Below are 24,758 nucleotides of genomic sequence, written 5' to 3' on the forward strand. Positions count from 1 at the left end.
AATTTTATTGTTTATTCTATTTATTAGCAAAGGTGTCGACAAGAGACTGAAAATGTAAAGAAAGGATGAGAATCTGTATGTTTGCACTGGACTGGAAAACTACAGTACAGTGAAGTACAACAGAGCACAGCAGTGGAAACTAGAGCACGGTGGAGTAATCAGAGTACTGTGGAGTAATCAGAGTACTGTACTGTGAAGCAGAGGAGTCGTCAGTGACTGAAGGCCTCAGTTAACTCAAAATAAAACAAACTTTAAAAGACCTTTTTGTTAAAAAAGCAGAATATCAGCTGTCATTGTCAGTAGTTTCAAGCCACAAAGATGTGAGAAGGTCCGAGGTCGCAGCAAAGGATTCTGGGTGTTTGCTGTGGCTACATGTTTCAGTCTGGGGCTTTTGGAGTAAAATCTGCTCTTCGTCTTCGGTTTTAAGGCAAATCGCTCACCGGTGGAGGAGACGGCGTGAAACCCCGAGCAGCAGCTACAGACACGTATGGACACACTGAGAGGGCATTCATATGATCGTGTGTACATCTCTATGCATATACGCACATACATGGTTACTTTGGGGGTGGGGGGGTGGGTAGGGTTAGGGTTAGGGGGGTAGAAAGGTCCGGACCGACCGCCTGCAGACAGGAAGTCTTTTCGAAGCAGCAGTTTCTCCAGTGTTGAACATTTACTTACTGTATGTACACATTAATTACAGCATCATCTGACAGGAGCTGCTCTGTCAGACAGACAGGTTCTCCCCTCTGTGTCCGTCTGTCCGTCCGTCTGTCTGTCCGTCTGTGTGATCTGTGTGTTCAGTCTCTGATCCCATCAGCCCTGCAGCGGCGAGGTCCGGCCAGCAGGCGGCGCTGTGGCACCGCAGTGGGGATCTGGTGAGCAGGACTGGAGCAGGACGGCAGCTGACTGACCAGCCTCCGGTCGGCTCGGCTGAACGCTCGGCTCGGAGGTGCTGAGGTAACGCTGAGGGGGCGGAGCTTCACTCGGCTTTCTTTATGAAGATCTGAGGGAGGAACCAGGAGAACCAGAGGAACCAGTGAGAACAGGGACTGACCCAGTATGAACATACAGACTAGTCCTTTATGCGCCTGATTTTTAAAAGTTGATATGATTCAGATATTTTGTTCAGTGGTTAAAGGGACACTTCATCCAAAAAAATACATATTTCTGTTGTGTGTACCTACAAATAAATATGCAGGTATCACGTATGTATATTTATATCAAAGTGTATCTATGGTAACCAGTTGTTGTGTAAAATAAACTGACTCCAAACTAAACCTCAATCTATCAGTTTATATATTTCAATAATATGTAAGTGATTTGCTACTTTTTTATTCTTATTATTTCTATTATATTATTATTACACCATAAGTCATTATTTTGAGTTCTACTTCTGTTCCTTGAGAACTTTCTGGAAACCCTTCAGTGGTCTCTTATATCTTTACATCCACTGAAACTTTTTACAAGAACACCTTAACACATCATCAAGGACTCCTGAAGCCACATCAGAGTCCCCTGAAAAATATCTGGAGGACCACTGGGAGCATTTCTCTACCCTGGGAGACGTGTCCTGGTCTCCCACGTCTCATTCAGGTTCCATCAGGAACTCTGGAACTCCCTCTTAAAGATGCCTGGAATTCCATCAAGCATTAGTTTAACCTCTTTGACCTGTGAACTTTCAAGCACTCCAAGAATCTCCCTAATGCCCCCTGATTTTCAAGGATGCCAGGGATTCCTGGGACCGCTGACACCACTTCAAGAACCATGGAGTGGTGTCAAACAAGCCCTAGAACCTTGAGACTTAAATCCCCCCAAGGAAACCTGGAACCTTGTTAAGGACATTGTCACCCCATCATAAACAACTTTTTTTTAACAACGGACACCACTGAATGAGCCTCCAGGGTCCTGCTAAAGAACTAAACCTTTTCTAAGAACCCTTTGGATCCTGACAAGAAACCTGGAACATCCTGGAGAGCCCAGGTAACCTCCTCCAGGAACCTTAAGCACAGCCCCAGTGACTGTTTAACCTCTTTGGCCCCCTGAAGAGAGCTCTCAGGTCCCACCAAGGGTCCATAAATGAAGACTGTCAGGACCCCCAACACGTTCCATGTTCCAAGACTCAGACGTATGGACGCCTGTTTCCACCAATCTGATGGGAAAAAAAGATCCTTAAGTCTTTATGATGAGAAAGTTTCTCATTATTATGAAAGACTGAGTCATGCCTTCTTATAGAACAGCTCACAAGATCATTTGATAAAGGTGAGGTAGTAAAAAAGCTTTTGATACTTTAAATCATGATATCCTCATTCACAAACTCTCCAAATTTAATTTTGCCAATAAAACATGACATTGGTTTAAATCTTATCTGTCTGACCGAGAGCAGTGTGTTACTGTTAATAATGAGAAATCTTCTTTTTTAAAGACTAAAACAGGAGAACCTCAGGGTTCTGTTCTTGGTCCACTTCTTTTTAGCTTGTAATCATGTGCTGGATCAGGTTTTCACATGTATATGTATATGTATGTATACATGTATCAGGTAAAACTGCTCTGGCAGCAGCTGTCATCCCACTTACAGTCCATCACAGCACGGTTTGAAAAAACTCATCTTACACTTAATGTTAAGAAAACGGTGTCAGTTTGCTTTTCCTCTAAGACTCAGTCATCAGCAGAAGCTAATGCATTAAATCTGAATATTAATGAACAACATATTGAACAGGTCTCAGAGGTAAAATACCTCGGCCTCATGTTAGATTCCCACCTAAAATGTTCAGATGGTGAGCAGGGTTGCAAAAGCAAATTTACATATGTTTATATTTATCGGAGATTGTCTCCCATTTCATGCTGCAAACAGTTTCATGCAAACTATGATTTTTTCACATTTGAGTTACTGTGTGACCTCTGGGTCACAAGCAGCATCTACAATAACCAAACCTCTCATGATGATATACGATCCAGCAGTTAATATTTTAGACAATAAACAGCTTTTTCTGTCCGTGGAATTAACATGTGGAATTCTTTACCTGTAGAACTCAAACTGGATCCTGATTCAGATCACTTTAAATTCAAATTGAAACAGTTTTTGAAGAGGAATCAGTCATGTAGTCATGAATACTTTGGTGTTTCTTACTCTATGGTGCTAATTGTGTTTTGTAATTTGTATCTTGTAGTGTCCTGTACTTCTCATTGTCTGTACTCTGTACTGTTACTTGTGTTTTGTTGCTGAGTCTTTCGTATCTTAAGGCCCAGCGAGGGACGGACATTGCAAATTAGTTTAGACTATAAATGCTATGGTGTGGCATTGATTCATGCTCCATACTTGTCCCTTTACAAATAAACCTTAAATAAATAAATAAATGTTTTGAGATACTACGTCAGTTTTTCGAGAAACTGCGTCATTATTTCAGGTCATTATCTTGAGAAAGTTTCTCATTTAAACGACTTACAGGATCTTTTTGGCACAAACGGGTTTCCATACGAACACAGTCAGGCAACCTGAGGTCTGTCAAGAGCTCTTCAAACTTCTGTAAAACCCTGGAACCTCTTCCAGGACCTTAAGAACCTCTGCAACATCACTGGGACCTGAAGGACACTCTGAACTCTCTGGTTCCAGTCGTCCATGTTGTCTCACCTCGCTGAGGATCACCCAGACCGGCGAGTCCGTCATCACTGAGAGACGCATGGCCTCCAGGGGCCCGAAGGTGGGGTCCACCTCCCCCTCTGCGATCCCGTTCTGGAAGGTTCCTGGAAGAGATGAAGATCAATAACGCTGATGGATAATGGATCAATAAACCTACAGGAGCCCATACTGAAGGTGAACACACTTCCTGTCCTCATAATTTATGTCTATTTCCCAGAATGCCTTGTGATAACTTTTAGAAACACATGGTCACTGACACAGAGAATCAATGAATTTAGATTTAGAGTATTTTTACAGTGTGGTATCACTGAAGTAAAGGATCTGGACGATCAGCTGATCTTTTTAAAGTCTCTCTGATGGTTGTTTATTGTTCTGTTGGTATTGATTGTTCTGTTGGTATTGGTTGTTCTGTTGGTATTGGTTGTTCTGTTGGTATTGATCGTTGTGTTGGTATTGGTTGTTCTGTTGGTATTGGTTGTTCTGTTGGTATTGATCGTTGTGTTGGTATTGGTTGTTCTGTTGGTATTGATCGTTCTGTTGGTATTGAGCGTTCTGTTGGTATTGGTTGTTCTGTTGGTATTGATCGTTGTGTTGGTATTGGTTGTTCTGTTGGTATTGGTTGTTCTGTTGGTATTGGTTGTTCTGTTGGTATTGGTTGTTCTGTTGGTATTGCCTGTTTTCCACGTACCTGCTGAGTGGAAATAGTTTTACAGTGTAAATAACGTGGTTGTTTTGTACTAATGATCATAATTATTGTTGTTTTTGTCCTCTTATAATTGATGCCTTTTGATTCCACTTATTTTATTTTCCATCGGGACAAAAAATCACTCAAAACTAAACTGAATGAAACAAAATGAAAAGAAACCAAACTAAACTAAATCAAGCTAAACAAAAGTAAATGAAATTAAATGAAACACAATTAAGAAAAACTAAACCAAACTAAACTAAATTAAATTAAACTAAATGAAACTAAGTGGAACAAAATAAAATAAAAGTAAATTAAATCAAATGAAACAAAACAAAGCAAAATTAACAAAATGAAACAAAACTAAACTAAACTGACTGTCAGAAATTAGCATAAAAATAATGTCCTAAAATGTCCTTAATTTGACCATTAAAGATAATCCATTAGTAGTTGTAGTTCTAGTTCTAGTTGTAGAGTCTCAGATTTAAGGGATTTTGGGGGGTTAATATTTATTTATTTATTCATTCTTTAATGGAGGTGAATAATTAAGAGTTTTTTATGCTTTTTGTGGAGATTAACAGGATTATTATTGGGTACGGAGACCCATTACATTTATCCAGAGTCCATTAACTGACCCCTGTGGTTGTCTGATGGTTTCTTCTCTCTATGACTGTTGGTTTTTGTTGTTATCCGTCCATCTGGCCTCCTGCTGCTGTTCAGACTGATTCCAGATCAGGGAACATTGGCTTCTCATTGCACCTCAACAGAGCAATAATCCTCCACAGGATTTATTTACTGGGATTACTGTTTCCAGGTACGAGTGTGAGCGTAATCCCAGCAAAGAGCAGCGTCCAGGGTGTGTGTGTTTGTGTTATTGTTCATCACAGGGTATTATCTCTTATTATTGTGGTATTATGGATTCATTCAGGATCCAGAGATGAGAGGACGACTGCTGAGAGCTTTTATTAGAAAAACACAAAGAGAGACGACACAAAGAACATGAAGGAAATTCATGGAATTACACCAAACTAAACTGAAGTGAACTTAACTGAAGCTAACTCAACCCAACCCAACCCCAAACCAAACCAAACCCAACCAAACTCAAACCAAACCAAACCAAACCAAACCAAACCTAACCCAACTCAAACCAACCCAACCCAACCCCAAACCAAACCAAACCCAAACCAAACCAAACCCAAACCTAACCTAACCTTACCTAACCCAACCCAAACCAAACATAACCCAGTCCAATCCCAAACTCAACTAAACTAAATTAACTGAACTCAACTCAACCTAACCCAACCCAACCTAAACTAGTCCAAACTAAACTTAACTAAACTTAACTACACTAAATGTGCTTTTTAAAGCTAAGTATGACCCAATATTTTTTGGTTCGCTCTGCAAAGGCAGAATACAGGAACTTCCAAATAAGGTCAAAGGTCAAATCAGAGATCAGGATTAATATGTAAAAACAATAATCTGATATGAAGATATAAAACTGACACACTGACAACAAGAAAACTTTTAAGTCATGTTTCTCAGTTCTGCCTGTTTCCTGTATAGAACAGAATTGGCCACGCCCCTCCAGGTGATTCATGTTTCAGCACACCTGTCAGAGCTAACTCAGGTGGTTCAACTCATTGAAGAGAGTGTTGCTGCGTTTGTCATTTAAAGGATAAAATCATGTGTTTTGGTGTTTGGTTGTTGCAGTTCAGCTCTGACTCTCAGTTCTGGACGCTGCTGTTTCTCTGCAGGACGTCTTGAAGGCATCAGGCTGAAATTAATAGAGTGAAGGCAAACCGGCCGGATCGATCCGCCGACTCATCTGAAAAATTGATGAAGGAGATAAAGAGCTGCTGCTAATTTATGATGTCAGATCGAAGCTGCCCTCGTCTCCTCCTGCAGTCCTCCCTCCTCCTCCTCCTCCTCCTCCTCCTCCTCCTCCATGTTTGTTTCTTTGAAACCTTCCTGCAGAAACGTCAGCTTCATTTCCTCAGTAAAATCCTTGAGGTTTTGATTTTTGAGGAAAGATGTGAAGTAAATCACAACAGTGATGCCAGTGATGGAATGTAACTGAGTACATTTACTCGAGTATTGTATTAAAGTGTGCTGATCAGAGACCGTCAGCAGCTCAGGACTCTTCATTTATTTACTAAAGGTTGCATTAAATCTGTTCCATGAAATATGAGAAATTGATGAAATTAAGTGAAAAATAATAAATTCTGCTGATGAACCCTGAGGACACAATAAAACATCAAATTAATGAATTAATTTATGTGTTCATTGATTTTTCTTCATTTCTTTGTGTATCTTATAGTTTTACTTTTACTTTGCTTTATTTCTACATGTATGTATGTATTTATTTATTTATTACAGTCATTATTTATGAGAATATGAAATAAATCTCAGTGAGCAGAAACTACAGACTGCTGACTTCATTTAATACTCAGTTATTCAGTTTTTCATTTTATTTGTAACTTTTTGGTGTATTTTGTGTATTTATTTCCTGTTTGTTTGCTTTGCTTGTTTGTTTTGTTTTAATTGTATTGCTTTTGCTGTTTATTCATTGATTTATCTACATTCCAGTTAATTTTTCATGAAATAATTTCCTCGTGAATCATTTCATTCAGATCAGTTTGTTCCTTCGGTAATATCGTCCCTCTGTCTCCTCCTGCTGATTGTCTGACAGTTTCTGTCTCAGTCATTTAGATTCAATTAATCAGCCTTTAATAATAATGATAGATAATTGTCGTGAGCACTTTCATGTAGGAACTATTTTCTTTCTACCAAACCGAGCAAACCGCTGAGGTGGAACGTTAGCACCACTGAGCGAACTGCTGCGGTGATTCGGTTAGCAAGTATAGTTAAAAAAAAAGAAACTAGTTCCTCATGAAACTGTTCACAACAAATCTTTTTGTTTGTCTCTTTGAGCTCCACAAGCCGAATGTCATCTAGTTCCACGATACTGGAGAGAAGACAGACTAAAACTCTGAGACTCAAACCAAACTATCGTGACGGACAAACAGCTGAGAGGATAAATATGTCATTTTGATTTTGTGGTGAACTGCCTCTTTAAATTAAGTACACAAGTGAACGTACTTGACAGAACTTAAGTTACTTAAACCAAACCAAGTACTTTTGTTGCCTAAAATGAACCAAACCATTTCACAACATTAACTGTGATGAGTCAGTGTATAAATATAATAAATGATTCTGTTGTTTAGGTCTGAGGATGCTGTTCAGTCTCTAATTAAGATTTTAGATTTTATTTATGTTTTTTTTAAGTTTATTTTATTTAGAACAATGTTTATTTCTGAATTTTCGTGAATACGACCTTGAAAATTCACTATCGAGGCACATTTTGATTCATAGAAATCCCTCAAACCTCAGTCATGATACCATCCAGAAGGTTTACAACTTAACCCACACAAAGGAGACGGATAAACAAAGAAAATAAATATGAAAGTCCTGTAAAATAATCATAGTTAAAATCAATAAATAATGATAATGATAAAATAAGTTGTCTCTGGCAAACCACTTTTTTAAAATGACCCAATTCACATAAGATCCTTATCAATAATTCTGAGGAATTTAAATACTAATTACTGTATACTGACCATTTCTACCACCGTCTCCACAACACCTTAAATTATCTTGATGTGTGTCACTGAAAACACGTTCAAAAGTATTTAACAAGCGGCCGTGTTAAATACTCAGAGTTAACAGGTCAGCTGACTGTTTTTACTTCTTTTTATCAGGAAAACAACATGAGATATTTTAGCCTCGTTCAAGAAATGCAACATAAAAGGTGTACTGCAGGTATTAATCCTAAATTTGCTGAATTTTTTCAATAGTCATTTATTTATTTGGCGACCCACATAAACTCTCCTGAGACCCACCCGGGGGTCACGACCCAGTGTTTGGGAATCACTGCTGTAGCGGGCACCAACCATGAACAGAAATACAATGAGGAAGTGACTCCAGAACATCTTCATGATCTTTAGAGGTTTTTGTTTCCAACATATCAAAAACTATTGATCCATAAATCTATCAGAACCTAAAACTCAGACGTGAGTCAGGAAGTCAGAATAAACTTCTCCAGTTTAATAAAAAGCAGCAGATCTGTCATCCACTGTGCAAATGTTGGAGGGTTACAGTCTCTCTCTCTCTCTCTCTCTCTCTCTCATCACACTTTGTTGTCTGTCAGCATCATTTCTTCTTCTTTTTTTTCTTATCGACCTCTTTGTGCTGCTGTCGTCCTGATGTTTACCAGCAGAATGAATAAAGTTCTATATTTATTTATCAGGTCAGACTGCTGCACTGCTGCAGATCAAGTCCTGACTTCTGCTGGTGTTTCTGTTAGAACGTCCTGATACATGAACTGCTGTTCCGTTTGTTCCACTACAGCTGCTACTGTTGGTTCTACTGCTTATATAACCCTCATAAACTCAAATGAGACTTTTACCAAAACACTGAACTTTACGTCAGCGACCAAACTTGTAAATGTCCCGCAAAACCCCTCACACACACACACACACACACACACACACACACACACACAGACACACACACACACACAGACACACACACACACACACACACACACACAGAGCTGCCTTCAGTGTGTGTGTGTGTGTGTGTGTGTGTGTGTGTGTGTGTGTGTGTGTGTCTGTGTGTGTGTGTGTGTGTGTTGTAGTTCTCCTCTCTGTGTGAGAACAACTTGAGTTTTAGACCTTCAGATATTTTTGGAAAGTTTTGTTCAGTCGCTGTTTCACGTCTTCACTGTAAAAACAGAAAACTTAACATTTCAGTGACAGATTTTTAGTTTTAGTTTTGAGCTCAACTCAAATTCTTAAGTTTTACCAACGATTGATCTTTAGTTGAGATCATTTATTTTTCTTCTATAGATAAACTTCAAGCTTTGAATTTTAGGAACTCAAAACATGTTATTTAAAAAAATATTGATTAAATTCAATGAAGTGAAATTTTGCTGACCTTTAATCTTTAGTTGAGATAATTTGCTTTTCTTCTTCAGATAAATTTGAATCTTTGAGTTTTAGACAGACAGAACATTTTCAAAAATTGCTTGCTTTTATGCCTGAAATTTTTAATATTTTTAATTGAAAATATTGAAATTATAACTTTTACTTTCACTTCAATGAATTAATTCAAAACTCAGAAATCTTCTGCAGTCTGTTGCCTTCAAATGTTGAGTTGTCTCAACTTTTTTTTTTACAGTGTTGGAGGCTGATATGTGTTAGAATCAGGTTTGTGTTCTCGTGTGTGTGCGTGTTTGTGTGTTTGTGTGTTTGTGTGTTTGTGTGTTTGTGTGTTTGTGTGTTTGTGTGCGTGTGTTTGTGTGTTTGTGTTTGTGTGTTTGTGTTTGTGTGTGCGTGTGTTTGTGTGTTTGTGTTTGTGTGTTTGTGTGTTTGTGTGTTTGTGTGTTTGTGTGTTTGTGTGCGTGTGTTTGTGTGTTTGTGTTTGTGTGTTTGTGTTTGTGTGTGCGTGTGTTTGTGTGTTTGTGTTTGTGTGTTTGTGTTTGTGTGTTTGTGTTTGTGTGTGCGTGTGTTTGTGTGTTTGTGTGCGTGTGTTTGTGTGTTTGTGTGTTTGTGGTCAGTGAAGCTGAGGAGCAGAGGATTGTGGTCCTGACTACGTTTCCTCTCTGTCAGCTCGTTATCAAACTTCCTGAACATTATTTGATTTAAATCTTCTTGTTTTCTTTATCATTTAAAATGTAATAACTTTACTTTTGTGATATTTCACTGAAAATTATTCTGTTTGATCTGCTTCATGAAATTTTGCATCAGATTACTGATCTTTGTATAAACGACTTAATTTTTAGTTGACTTTAGATGGAAAATGTATTTCATACGTATAAAAAATGAAGTTTCCCATCATCTGATGCAAAAAGTTGCTTTCATTTTTTTAAGTAGATCAAGCAGGATATTTGTATCAGTGCATTTGATCGTTCATTTTCCTGCTTATTTAGTTTTTTCGGGGGCCTTTGCAGATCACACTGACATCAGCCAACAGATGATGAAGCACAGCTGTTGTCTTGTGCATCATTCAGTTTATTTTAGTATGTTTGGCAGAGTTTAATCCCCGACGCAGAGACGAACTGTCCCGTCTGCTTTTATTTATAGATTAGTTTGGACTGTTTGTCTTTGTGTTCAGTTTGTTGGGTTGGTCCAGTTCCATTTAGCTCATGTTCCGTTATCACAGCCACCTAGTTTGGTTCCCATCTTTCACAAGTCCAGAACTTCTCGTGTATATTTTGTAAATTGTTCATTTTTAGGTTCTCCTCGTAGCCGCCGGCTCCTTCTTCTTATCCCGTTTTATATTGACATGATGGTTCAATAAATGAATTTGTTCCAAAATCAGTTTCAGTCTGAAATCTTAAATATGTGAGGGAGGACTTTATTTTTTAAATTATAGAAACTAAAGCAGACAGTGAGTGAGCAGGTGGATCAGGTGACTGATGTCCTCACTCACCTATCCTGATGAATCCGTCTTCTGTCCGATGGTACTTTGGTGTTTTCTCTCTTCCTTCTGTCAACGCCTCTTTCTCTGCCTGAATATTCTGCAAACAAACCACACAAACAAACATTTATGTCCCGTCACACAACTTATCTTCCTGTCAGAGCTAAAACAAACAGACGGATGTGAAACATTAGATCAACTCTAAAGTTTGAGAGGCAGAAAGAAAAACAGTTTCTAATAAAAACTTCCTTTGTTTTGGTCATTTTCTTAACAGCAGGATTAAATCTGTCATGTCGTTCTGGTTGAAGCAAATCAGGTTTGATTTTCTTCAGATTTGCAGTTTTTCCATGTTCTTCAGCCGTTTAGTCTGCAAAGTATCATGAAAACCTGATGCACTCTGTCCTGCAGGCAGGACGGCTGAATGAAGGTTTATTTGAAGATGGATTTCAACATGACAGACGGTGATTGTTACCCAAAGTTACATCTCATCGCTGCTGCTTGTGTTGAGTTGATGGTGAAAGAGCTGTGAGAATCAAGATGGCTAGCATTAGCATTAGCAACGGTCCAAAGGGTCCCATCTTACACCTGGTGCAGTTTCCCTTTTTGCCACGTCTGCAAGATAACAAATGAACTTGCGCTTGGTCTGTGCAGCCGCGGGCGGCACGTCTAAAAATGAAGGCAAAACAAAGGCGTGGCCGGCAAAACAAAGGCGTGGCCGGCAAAACAAAGGCGTGGCCTGCCCCTGCTGTCTTGTGCTCGGTGTATTGGAGTTGAGTTGTGCCTGAGACCAGCTAGAACCTGCTGCTGTAGGTCTGTTTGCACATCTGAGAGGTGTGTCCCACTGTGTGCTGCTGGCACAGGATACCACTGTGTCCCCGGTGAAGGATGGCAAAGGTAGATTTGGACACACCTTGAATAAATGAAATCCATCACGCCTCACACTTTCAACTTGTGCTTCAGATCAGTGTAAGACAGGACTCTTCATTTACTGTGAGAGAGGACTGCTGAGAGGACAACTGAGAGGACAACTGAGAGGACTGCTGAGAGGACAACTGAGAGGGAGGACTACTGAGAGGACTACTGAGAGGACTGCTGAGAGGACTACTGAGAGGACTGCTGAGAGGACTACTGAGAGGACTACTGAGAGGACTGCTGAGAGGACAACTGAGAGGACAACTGAGAGGACTGCTGAGAGGACAACTGAGAGGACTGCTGAGAGGACTGCTGAGAGGACTACTGAGAGGGAGGACTGCTGAGAGGACTGCTGAGAGGACAACTGAGAGGACAACTGAGAGGACTGCTGAGAGGACTACTGAGAGGGAGGACTGCTGAGAGGACTGCTGAGAGGACAACTGAGAGGACTGCTGAGAGGACTACTGAGAGGACTGCTGAGAGGACAACTGAGAGGACTGCTGAGAGGACTACTGAGAGGGAGGACTGCTGAGAGGACTGCTGAGAGGACAACTGAGAGGACTGCTGAGAGGACTGCTGAGAGGACTGCTGAGAGGACAACTGAGAGGACTGCTGAGAGGACAACTGAGAGGGAGGACTACTGAGAGGACTGCTGAGAGGACAACTGAGAGGACTGCTGAGAGGACAACTGAGAGGACAACTGAGAGGACTGCTGAGAGGACAACTGAGAGGACAACTGAGAGGACTGCTGAGAGGACTACTGAGAGGGAGGACTGCTGAGAGGACTGCTGAGAGGACAACTGAGAGGACTGCTGAGAGGACTGCTGAGAGGACTGCTGAGAGGACTGCTGAGGACAACTGAGAGGACAACTGAGAGGACTACTGAGGACTACTGAGAGGACAAAGAAAATCTGCAAATCCTCACATTTTAGAAGCTGCAACAAACAAAGTTTGATGTTTTACACTGAAAAATAACTGAAACAAATAATCGATTATCAAACTAGTTCATCTTCTTTTCATTGACTAATTGCAGTTCTGTCGTGCACCAAAACTGGAGACCAGTCATATGAGAATGTTTAGTGTAGTTAGCATCTTTGATTTGTTTACACTCTTTGTTAGCTTGTTAGCTTGACACAGCTAATGCTAACTGTGCTCTGTGTGAGGACAGTCCACTCTGTGCTGGACGCTTCAGGTCTCTTTGCTGTTTGTTATGAACCAAATCCAGCTTTGAATCTCAGAATTTAGGGACGTGTCCCCCTGCAGCAGAGGAATGTGAGGACACGTCTCTAGAGACAAACTTTGCACAGATACAAGTCAGTTGAGGGAAGAATGGACGTTTGAGGCCACGTAAACATTAGAAAAACTTTTTTTTTAGTGGAGGGGATTTTTAAAGAGGACAGAAAAATGAAATTCAAGATTTTTTCTTGCTGTCCTTGATCCTTGATGAAAAAGGTGTGATGTCTTTGTCAGTCTTGTATTTACTTCTTCCTCATCCTCCTCTCCCATCAGCCCCTTGATATCATCTCCCTCTCCTCCTCTCTCCTGGTCAGTGTTACCCTGGCAACCGCCTCCACCTTGTTAGCCATCTCTCCATCCCTCCTCACATCCTCAGCTCGCTCGGGTTTGTCTCTTTTTTATTCGTCCGTCTCTCCTCCTCTTTGTCTCAGTTGGAGCTCCTCTTCTTCCTCTCTGTATATGTCCCTCCGTCCCGCTGCGACACTTTAGTCTTCATCAGGCTTCGTCTTACAGTCGACCACAGAGGAGGAAGACGCAGTGATCCATCACTCTGCCTCAGCTTCAGGGTCACACAGCTGATCTCTTCTTACCGATAAAACAGATTCATTTAAAGGATCATTTCACTTTATTCAGCACATTATTTTAACTGTGTCCATCATTTCTATCAGTAATAATAAAACTAGCCCTTATTTTAGACAAAAACACCAAATTAATCAGGAATAACTCCTCAACCATCAGGCCTATAGACAAACCTCTGGTTATTTTTGAAAGGTAAGAAGCTGAGGAATATTTTATTTTAATCTATTTCTATCACCATTCTAGAGTCAAACGAAGATGCAACGAAAGAAAAAATATTTTTAATCCTCACCTGTTAAAAAAAAGAAAAATCTGAATTTCAAAGCAGTATGATGATTATAACCAACTTCTTTTTTTTCCTGCTCCTACAATACAACTGTAACTGGAAACCTGATGAAAATAAAGTACAACATAGTTTATAAAGATATTCTCAGGTTTTCTCCATGTTTATGTCGGCTGTTTTACTTCAGAACACTTTTTATTTCCATCGAGCCACGATGCAAATAAGATCAACCTCCCAGGAGAAACTGAAGAAACTATAAGGTCAAAATAAGAATCTTCTTTATTTCTCATAGGACGAAGAAAAGAAGTTGATTAAATAAAGTTCCAAAGTTCAGCTAAATTTAGACGAGGGGAAAAACTGCCAACGACATTTTTCTCTCTTTAGTCTCTTTAACCGCTGACGTCCAGATTTCTGCATGAAGATACGTTTTATTACTTTAAGATTTTTTAAATTTGGTCTTCTATTATCAGAAGCTACACATCTGTTTGGGACGAGGTGCAGGCTGAGAGTTCAGACAGAAAAATCAGACAGACGACAACAATTTATTAACACACATACACACACACACACACACACACACACACACACACACACACACACACACACACACACACAGACTTAAAGAGCTCATTAAAAAACATAAGACTTAAGTTTTGTGGTTCATTAAGTGGATTTAAAGACTCACGTCAAACGGCAGAACCTCCACTGACGTGTTGAAAAGTTTGTCTCCTGGATGTTCGATGTTTCCGCTCCGAAAGAAATACCTGAAAGACGAAGGCGGACAGACGGACAGTGAGGCCGCGGTATCATCCTGTAACCTCAGATCTTTTATTTCGCCGCTACCGACCTCTCGATGCGGACCGGTGAGAAGAACCGTATCCGGATGAAGTCCCCCGCTACAGGGGTGAAGGCCCAGAAGAAGTCCTCCCCCAGGTAGGCCTTCTCCAGGGTGAAGTGCTGGTAGGTCTTCAGGCTGGTCGTCACCTCCGCCAGCGGGTTGGCGTGACCCTTATGGAGCGTCTGTTTCCCAAAGTCCTTATCCTGCAACAGAAACCATAAATGTCACTGGATTCATGCAGATTTATTTAATTTTTTAAAGACGTCAGAGTTTGTGTTTCCTGTCTGTGTGTCACTGAGACACTGAGACACTGAGACGCTGAGACGCTGAGACGCTGAGACGCTGAGACGCTGAGACACTGAGACGCTGAGACACTGAGACACTGAGACACTGAGACGACACCACTGATCACTGACCAGAACATAATGTGAACGTTACTCATTCAGACGCCAGCAGCCTTTTACACAGACGGGTATCAGAGACAGCTTCAAAAACTGTCCTCTGTGACTAATCCTGTCTCAGCTCAGCTCAGAGACAGACACAGAGACACTCAGAGACACACAGAGAGACACTCAGAGACACATAGACGGACACAGAGACACACAGAGGGACACTCAGAGACACACAGAGGGACACAGTGGGACACTCAGAGACACACAGAGGGACACTCAGAGACACTCAGAGACACACAGAGACACACAGAGACACTCAGAGACACACAGAGACACACAGAGACACTCAGAGACACACAGAGACACACAGAGGGACACAGAGACACTCAGAGACACACAGAGAGACACTCAGAGACACACAGAGGGACACAGAGACACTCAGAGACACTCAGAGACACACAGAGACACTCAGAGAAACACAGAGACACAGAGACACACAGAGAGACACAGAGAGACACTCAGAGACACATAGACGGACACAGAGGGACACAGAGAGACACAGAGAGACACTCAGAGACACACAGATGAAGACTGGGGAGAAAATAAGAACAAATGTTTATTCTGTTTATGTTTTCAAAAAAAACTTAAAGAAATATTTTTGAAAACAAACATGAATGAGAAGATCGATACAGGCTAGCTGTTCCCCTCTGTTTCCAGTCTTTATGCTAAGCTAAGCTAAGCTAAGCTAACTGACTGCAGACTGTATCTTCATATTTACAGATGATATATTTATTAAATGTATATTTATCAGACAGAGCTGAGGGCTGCTGATCTTCACCTGCCATGAAAACATATTTCTCAGATTGTTGTTTGATTTCTTCAGAAGAATGTGAGCGAGTGAACAGCTGACAGATCACAGATGACAGACTCAGGTCAAACAGTCAGTAGAAATGACTTTTCTTTAGTTTGTTAAGAAGTCCAGTGATTTCTGTTTTTAAATTTATTTTCACTGCAGTGATTTTTTCAGATTGGTTTGAACAAACTGACTGAACTCTTTCATTAAACGACTCTACAGACGAATAAATCCCACTTCCACTTTGATTCTTTTCATTTAACTTTGATTTTTAAAACTGGGGCTGATTTTCTGACTAAAGCGTTTCAGGCTGGAGGGTAATAGCTATGTTTAGCCTCCGTCTGCAGCCTCCCGGTCGGGCCGGCCTCTCTGCTCCAATCCCCACACGCGGGAGGCGCTGGTCCGGGACGGCCCGATCAATATCTCATTGATCGGAGCAGATTGCAGCAGCAGTCAGCGGGACTAATATCCATCGCTCTTAACACAGTAATCAGAGGGAGGCTGAAGGCGCTGGGCTCTGAGCTGCCGGCAGGAGGCTGAAGCTGCCGCCGCTCGCTGTGAGATACTGCGGTTTGAGTCGCTCTCAATCTTCATCCACACTGAACTTCAGCTGAACCTCAAACTCACTGAGCTCTGACCAGTACGACCAGTACGACCAGTACGACCAGTACGACCAGTCTGCTGCTCACAGATATCACCGCTTTTAAAGAGAAACAGGAGGGAAAAAACTTGATGGTTCTGCAGATTTACATCCAGTGAAACATTCAGACCAGTGAAGGAACAGACGCTGTGAAGGAACAGACGCTGTGAAGGAACAGACGTTCACTTCTCTTTTCACTATGAATGTAGGAAATGAATGAATAAGCTCACCTTTTACAGAGAACCCAAATTTAAATTTACAACACAATATTTAGAGAAAGAAGCAAAACAAAACACTGACACACACACTGATACACACTAACACACACACACTGACACACACTGACACACACACACTGACACACACACACACACACACTGACACACTGACACACACACACACACACACACACACACACACACACTGACACACACACACACACACACACACACACACACTGACACACTGACACACTGACACACACACACACACACACACACACACACACACACACACACACACTGACACACACACACACACACACACACACACGCACTGACACACACACACACACACACACACACACACACACACACTGACACACACTGACACACACACACTGACACACACACACACACACTGACACACACACACACACACACACACACACACACACACACACACACACACACACACACACACTGACACACACACACACACACACACACACACACACACACACACAGATGGTTACCTTGAGTTTCTGTATTTTTCCAGCCAGAGACGAGTGTGTGCCGACATGTTGGAAGAGAGACGGTTTGAAGCGAATCCTCAGGTTTGCTTTCTGTCTGTCACAGTGTTTCTGATGGACACAAACACACACATTTAAAAACATTTTTAATTATTATTTATATTAGAGGATTTTCTAATTCATATTTTGTCGGGCAGAAAAAAAGATTCATGACATAATATGTTCAGAACTTATATTTGTGTTTTTGTGGTTTGGATCAGCTTTGCATCAGTTTGTCAGAGTGAAGGACCTGCTTTATTATAATTATATCGTTTTATTATATTTATTATATCGTTTTATTATGATCATATATATATATATATATATATATATATATATATATATATATATATATATATATATATATATATATATATGTATATATACATATATATATATACGTATATAGGGAGTCGAACCAGCGGCCCTGCAGAGGACTGACAGCCTCAGAACATGAGGCACACGCTCCACCAACCGAGCTATAAGGGCATTTTAATGTCATTTTATTCTGAAATAGAAATATTTTTATGCACAGGTTTAAACTGTGAAAACAGTCCTACAGTTCCATTAATGTTATTATCATCTGCAATATTATAATATTACATTATTATGATGTAAAATATTATTTTTAATATTGAAATGTCACTGCTAATGTTACTTTTCAATTTAATTGGTAATATTACTCTTTATTTTTTTGTACTTAACTCATCTGACTTCTATTACAAAAAATCACATTCTGTTCCTTTGCATTTACTCCTGACACACTTTATCTTATTATTTCACTTTATATTTCATTTTATTGTTGTTATTTTTATATTACTGTAATTTCTGGAGCAATATGACACAATAATTTAAATCAGAATTAATAAAGTTCTATCTTTTCTTTTCTTTTTTCTTATCTAATTTCTTATGCAGGAGGGTTAATGGTCATATTGAAGCAACTAAATGTCAAAAATATGATAATATCATCTAATATAAAATGCATTTTTGTATTTTTAATTAAAAATAACTTGCATTTGAATTAAATAGACCAGTATTTTACATTGTATCTAAAGACATTTAATAAGCATTTATATGTATTCATATTCTGATTTATACTTTTTGATGTATTTGTGTGACGATAACTCAACACATCAAGTCTGACTGATGTCAGCAGCTTCTAGAGGACCAATCAGACGGCTGCTCCTGGTCCACAGATGTAAACATGTGTCTCTTCAGGTAAAAAGAAGACGTCCCAGGCGGAGACACTCACCGCGTCCTTCTCTGGGTTGCACACTTTGACCCACATGATGTGGTCGAGCAGCCAGTCGATGGGTTTGTCTTTGTAGAACATCAGCATGAACTCGACGATGAGCGACAGATCCAGAGACTTGAACATCTTCCCTGTCAGAGAACAAGAGGAGGCGCTTCAGTTTAACGGCCTCAAACTGACCTGAAGTCAGTTTTCATGTGTTCAGGTGGATCGAAACGTCTGGTCCGAAACCCTCAGTCTGTCAGAGTCTCTCAGGTCTCAAATCAAGATTTATTTCAGATTTATGAAGGATTATATAAACATGGAGTTTAAGTTTGTCCTGAAAAAATCTGGATGAAATCTATCAGAACTGTCAGATGAATGTTTTCAGATTATTTACTGATGAAAGTGATTATTGATCTGTAAACAGGTTCAGATAAACAAACTCTCTCTCAATATGAATTGAATTTTACAATATTACAGAAGAAAAATAAAAAGCACACAAAAGAAAAATCAGAATTATTCATAGAAAATATTGAAATAAGGTTCCTCTGAGTTATAGTAAATGAAAAAATAACAGATTGAATTTATCTCCAAAAATAATAATCCAAAAGAATGATTAACTTTGCTAAAAGATCGGATTCATCTGCTTTTCTTTTCAGAAAATACAAACTGACATGAATTTTTAATGTGAACATAAAGAAGACAGTGTTTTTATGTATTAATATGTACATCTCACTCATGAATTGCTGAGTGCTTTCCAGGACTTTGTTCCTCAGAAATGAACTCAGTGACTTTCATCGTCCAGACTGTCAGACGTCCCTGAACATTTACACACTAAAATACAAACGATCTGCCATCAGTTCTGTCAATCAGTTTGAAAACATCTCAGCTGGTAAACATTTACTTCTGTTTCTTCATAACGTCTCCTGCACTCTTCTAACTTACTGTAACATTTACTGTCTCACAGACTGTATATATGCAAATGAAGTAAAATGTGATATCTGATCACAGAACAGCAACACACCTCAATCAGTGACGTCAAACAGACAGAAACTATGAGCCTCATAATCAATAAATAAAACAGGAGTGCGCTGCTCAAGTCCCTGATGTGGACACTTTGGGTCTCCAGGAGACCAGGAGACAGTCTGGTCCAGCAAACAGGAACAAAAATAAATCAAACTGAGTGCTGAATGAAGAAACTACAGCTCTGTGATTGGATGTTCTTTAGTGAAATGCTCCTTGGGAGTTGTAGTTTACAATAAAAGTTCTGCAGTGAGGCGTGTCTCACATCAAAAGAATAACAGAAGACACAGTTTAAAGTTGTTGTGAAGGAGCGTGGGATCATGGGAGATGTTGTCTTCATTGTTAAACAGCCACCATGAAATGCAGGTCTGAAGGTTTAATTCTTGTTCTGTCCTTCGACTCACAGGAAACTTAAATAAACTACAGATTTCTCTGGTTTGAACATTGTTGGAAACATCTGAGAAACATCTGGAAACAACCGAGCCACAGGGCGCCGCACAACAACGTTTATAAAACAAGAGTCACGTCTTTTAAATCAGAGCCGAAATGATTAATCAAATAATCAATTATTTAATTAATCTCAAACTACTTTGATAACTGATTGAACAGTTTGAGTACATTTTTAAGAAAAAAGTCAGAGTTCTTCTTAAATGTGAATATTTTCTGCTGTCTTTACTCCTCTCTGACAGTAAACTGATTTTTTTGGGGGGGTTGAAGGTAAAACAAGACATTTGAGGACAAAATGTTGGACTTTGATCACCATTTTTTACCATTTTCTAACATTTTATAGGCAAACAACTATTATTAATTAATTGATAAAATAACTGACCATGAAAATAATCAGTAGTTTCAGTTTTAGATATTTTCATGCAGAAATGTTGGGTATCACAGCTTGAAGTCAGGAGTTTTCATGTTCAGTGTTGGTGACATGAAAGAACAAAGGAAGTGAGACAGGAAGTGACTCAGAGGTTCAGAGGCCTGCAGACAGAAACTGTGATGGAGAGTCTTCAGTTTTCAGTCTGGTTGTGTCTGTGTCTGCAGGAGCAGAGTCAGGCGGAGCTCAGGGAACCTTCTGAGGGAATTAAAGGTCACAAAGTGAAGCGAACAGACCGTCTCACTGGACCGAAACACTGACGAGGCCAACAGAGAGCTCAGTCCAGCTCCTCCTGCCCCCTCCCGCTCCGCCCTGATCCGTTTGGACGTTTCAGCCTCTGGAGGGACGGATGTGCGACGAGGCAACAGAATAAAAACCCCCGCAGACGTAAACGAGGCCCGACTGAAGCTAAACTTAGCAAATGCAAAAGCCGAATGTGAAGAGTAGAATTAGAGAGCGGCCCTGCAGCTCCTCCGCCTGATTTCATTCAGTGAGTCAGATCCACCCTGATGAATTTATTACAGCAGCCGCTGCTCGCAGGCGACGCAGGGTCACGGAGGACGCGTCAGGTCAAAAACCAGGACCAGAGGGAGGACGCTCCGACAGTCAGGACAGAAACACAAACGTTTGAGTGTAAAATCAACATCGTCCAGCTCAGAGACGAGAGTCCTGCTGTCCTCCAACCCTCTGGTTCTGTTCCTCTGTCCATCAGATCTCATCTCAAACAAACTGAAGATTTCTGCAGACAAAAACAACTGAAGACTGTGAGAGGACGAAACAAACGGGATGTTAGAAAGAAGGAGTGAGCTGCAGCTCCTCTGAGCTCTGGACTCAATCAGAGACAGGAATCGTTTTAGGATAAAGACTGAACCCACGTCCTCAGTGGACATCAGGACAGGACGAAGGACCCAAAGTTCAACACACGAGGTGAAAACTCAGACCCAACCGAGACATGGAGAGAGAAATAAATTTGCTGGATCAGGGCCTTTCTGACTGTGTGGACAGTCTGACATGTTCTCCTTGTGTCTGTGTGGGTTCTCTCCGGGTTCTCCAGCTTCCTCCCACAGTCCAAAGACATGCATGCAGGTTGATTGGTGACTGTAAATTGTCCGTAGGTGTGAATGTGAGTGTCAGTGGTCGTCTGTCTCTATGTGTCAGTCCTGTGATGAACTGGTGACGTGTCCAGGGTGAACCCCGCCTCTCACCCAATGTCAGCTGGGATAGACTCCACCCCCCGCGACCCTTCAGGAATAATCAGTTACAGAAAATGGATGGAGGAGGAGGAGTGAAGCTGTGAACCTCCATCTTCATCAGAGAGGTGGAACAGGAGGAGGAGGAGGAGGAGGAGGTACATAGCCATGACTCTTGACATGTCAAGAGAGAAAATGAGCTGAAGAGAGAGAGAGTGACTGTTTGTGCATCTCTCTCTATGTGTGTGTGTGTCTGTGTGTGTGTGTGTGTGTGTGTGTGTGTGTATGTCTCTATGTGCCTGTGTGTGTGTGTGTGTATGTCTCTATGTGTGTGTGTGTGTGTCAGTGTGTGTGTGTCAGTGTGTGTGTATCAGTGTGTGTGTATCAGTGTGTGTGTGTGTGTGTATCAGTGTGTGTGTATCAGTGTGTGTGTGTGTGTGTATCAGTGTGTGTGTATCAGTGTGTGTGTGTGTGTGTGTATCAGTGTGTGTGTATCAGTGTGTGTGTATCAGTGTGTGTGTGTGTGTGTGTGTGTATCAGTGTGTGTGTATCAGTATGTGTGTGTATCAGTGTGTGTGTGTGTGTGTATCAGTGTGTGTGTGTGTATCAGTGTGTGTGTATCAGTGTGTGTGTGTATCAGTGTGTGTGTGTGTATCAGTGTGTGTGTATGTATCAGTGTGTGTGTGTGTGTGTATCAGCAGTAAATAATAAAGATAAGAAGATAACTGATGTTTCTGTGCTTCAGTCGGTTGAATCAATAATTCACAGACAGACGGTTTAAATCCTCATGTTTTCACCTCATTACTGCAAACAGAAGATGTTTTATATTCAGACTGGAGATGTTTGTTGAAGCTGAAATAATGAAGATGAACAATAATTCTATAAAAGTTTTATTTGACCTGGGAACTTTTGATGATTTACAGGAAGCACAGATTTGATAAATTACAGGAGAAAACCGGACTAAAGTAAAGTTTAGAGTTTGTCAGGTTAGATTTTGATGGACTGACTTCTACACTGTAAGAATAAAGAAGTTGAGAAAATTAAAATTTCAAGGCAACAAAGTTTTGAGTCCAGCTTTTTGAAAAAAGTTTTACCAACTACTGATCTTTTGTGGAGATGAAACACTTTTCTTCTTTAGATAAACTTAAAGCTTTGAATTTTATAAACACCCAAAAATTTATAAAAAAAAAAAATCATTTGAAAATTCATTGAAGTGAAAGTAAATGTTAAGTTTTTAATTTTGTTTCTTAAACTCAAATATTCAAGTTTCTCTAATGAAAAGTAAATTATTCCAACAAAAGATAACAGGTTGGAAAAAGTTTTAGTTTATTTCAAACTTTCTTAAAGTTTTGAGTTTGATTTTAATTCAAAACTCAACTTGTCTCAACTTTTTTTTTTTACAGGATGTAAATGATTAATTTTAAGAATAATTTCAGAATCATTTCATGTTTGGTTAAGATTAAACTTTAAAGTTCAGGTTTTAAGTTGTTGCTACTTATTCCAATGAATTAATGTGAGAGAAGATTAAAGGTCGGCAAAACTTTTTAAAGTTTGTTTCAAAACTACTGCAGTGCATTACCTTCAATTTTAAGTCATCTCAACAATTTTTTTTTTAAATAATAAACTAAAGATCATTTAGAGATGATCATGAAAATAAAAGACACACTTCTTGCTAGAAATATCATCAACATGCACTTTTATGCAGATTAAAGTATCGTATTTTCCGCTGAGAGTGAATGAAAAGAATCAGATTGTTTTCTGCAGGATGTGACTGGGATCAACGTTTTCCTTAAATCTTCTAGTTTCATATGAACCGAGCCTCCTGAGCGTCTGACAGACAGCGATGATGACTGCAGAACAACGAAAATATCTGCAGATTAATTTCCTGTCAGCTGATGAACCGACTCGGTGTTCCACGTGAATCCTGGAGGTTAATGAAGGAACGTGTGACCTTCGGTTCAGGACTGACTGACAGAAATCTGCTCTGTTCAATCAGGAGCTGCTGGCGATCGGATCGATGACCTTTCTGACTCCTGGCTCTCTGACCGACCGTCCGGCCTCCATCTGTCAGAGCTGGAAACAGTTCTGAGGAAAAGAAAAACCTGACTTCAGATCGGCTCGCGGTTCCAGGCGAGTAACGCCTGCGTTCCGCATGTCGGCGTCGGTTGATTGGATCCAGGAGAACAGAAGTCATTGATCAGCTCCGACAGGATCATTAGAGAGCAGATCAGATGGAGGCTGACGCTTTAATGAATCTGCTGGACTTCACTCGAGCATCAGACGGAGCTCCGAGCAGCTGGAGGACCAGAGGTTAGATCACGGTCTCACATCCTCGCCTCAGTGAACTCATCAGAGCTTTCAACCACGTCTCACCGTCCAACCTGAAGACTGTTCTGAATCTCACATCACAATTCAAAGGAACAGGTTCTCCTGTTCTCAACATGCTGCATGTTAGAACAAATGATAACATGATGATGTGTTTAAGGACTGGAGCAAACAGACAGAGGTGAAACTGTCTGACAGACATTTAATCAATGACATTTCATACATTTATACATTTATACACAATTATTTTGATGTTGAGTGTAACAGGTCACATGACCAGAGTTTAGTTATGGGCACACCTGTTGCATTATGGGTAAGAAACAATATGGCCGCAGATGTCGTAAAACAACCAGATCCTTCACCGTCCAGAGACGGCACCGTCTGTCATTTCTGATTTTTACTTTCATTTGTTTCATGTCTGCTCACAATGTTTGTTTAAGTTCTTTCAAACAGATGATCAGATTATTTTTCGACTTTTCTTCATCAGCTGATTCTGTTTGACTGTTTCTGTCTAATAATGGACACGTGTTTGTGAGAGATGTTTGATAATGTCTTTTATTCCCTTGTACTTTTGCCTTGTTTGTGTGAAAATGAAACAGTCAACCATCTTTCTTTTTACTCAACAATTTCTGAAACAGTTTTTCTCAAATTCAAAGATTCAACCAAAGATTTTTTTTTATTGGTTTAAGTTTTTTAACTTGGCTTTTAACTGTTTTGAGTTTGGCTCAAATCTAAAAAAAAAACCTTGAAATTTTACATTTTCTCAACTTTTTTCATTTTTACAGTTACA

At 40.1% G+C, this 24,758-nt stretch overlaps 1 protein-coding gene across 3 annotated transcripts in view; it reads right to left on the reverse strand.

Annotated features, from left to right (window-relative positions):
• Positions 1–571: 571 nt before the first annotated feature.
• The window catches only part of mgat4b (alpha-1,3-mannosyl-glycoprotein 4-beta-N-acetylglucosaminyltransferase B), a 110,153-nt gene continuing 85,966 nt past the window's right edge, over positions 572–24,758 (reverse strand). The window contains exons 9-15 of one of the 3 annotated variants that reach the window (XM_084718521.1): positions 18,575–18,705; positions 17,287–17,394; positions 14,657–14,850; positions 14,495–14,573; positions 10,815–10,902; positions 3,629–3,741; positions 572–1,003 (exon numbers count right to left, since the gene is read on the reverse strand). In XM_084718521.1, coding sequence (XP_084574647.1) covers positions 980–1,003; positions 3,629–3,741; positions 10,815–10,902; positions 14,495–14,573; positions 14,657–14,850; positions 17,287–17,394; positions 18,575–18,705 — 737 coding nt within the window. In that variant the 3' untranslated portion in view covers positions 572–979. Of the gene's footprint in view, positions 1,004–3,628; positions 3,742–10,814; positions 10,903–12,947; positions 13,536–14,494; positions 14,574–14,656; positions 14,851–17,286; positions 17,395–18,574; positions 18,706–24,758 lie in introns of those variants that run through there. The other 2 variants (XM_084718523.1, XM_084718522.1) reach the window with 2 other exon arrangements.

The sequence above is a fragment of the Lutjanus erythropterus genome, chromosome 5, assembly GCF_056507025.1.
Source record: "Lutjanus erythropterus isolate fLutEry1 chromosome 5, fLutEry1.hap2, whole genome shotgun sequence".
Taxonomy (NCBI): Eukaryota; Metazoa; Chordata; class Actinopteri; order Lutjaniformes; family Lutjanidae; genus Lutjanus; species Lutjanus erythropterus.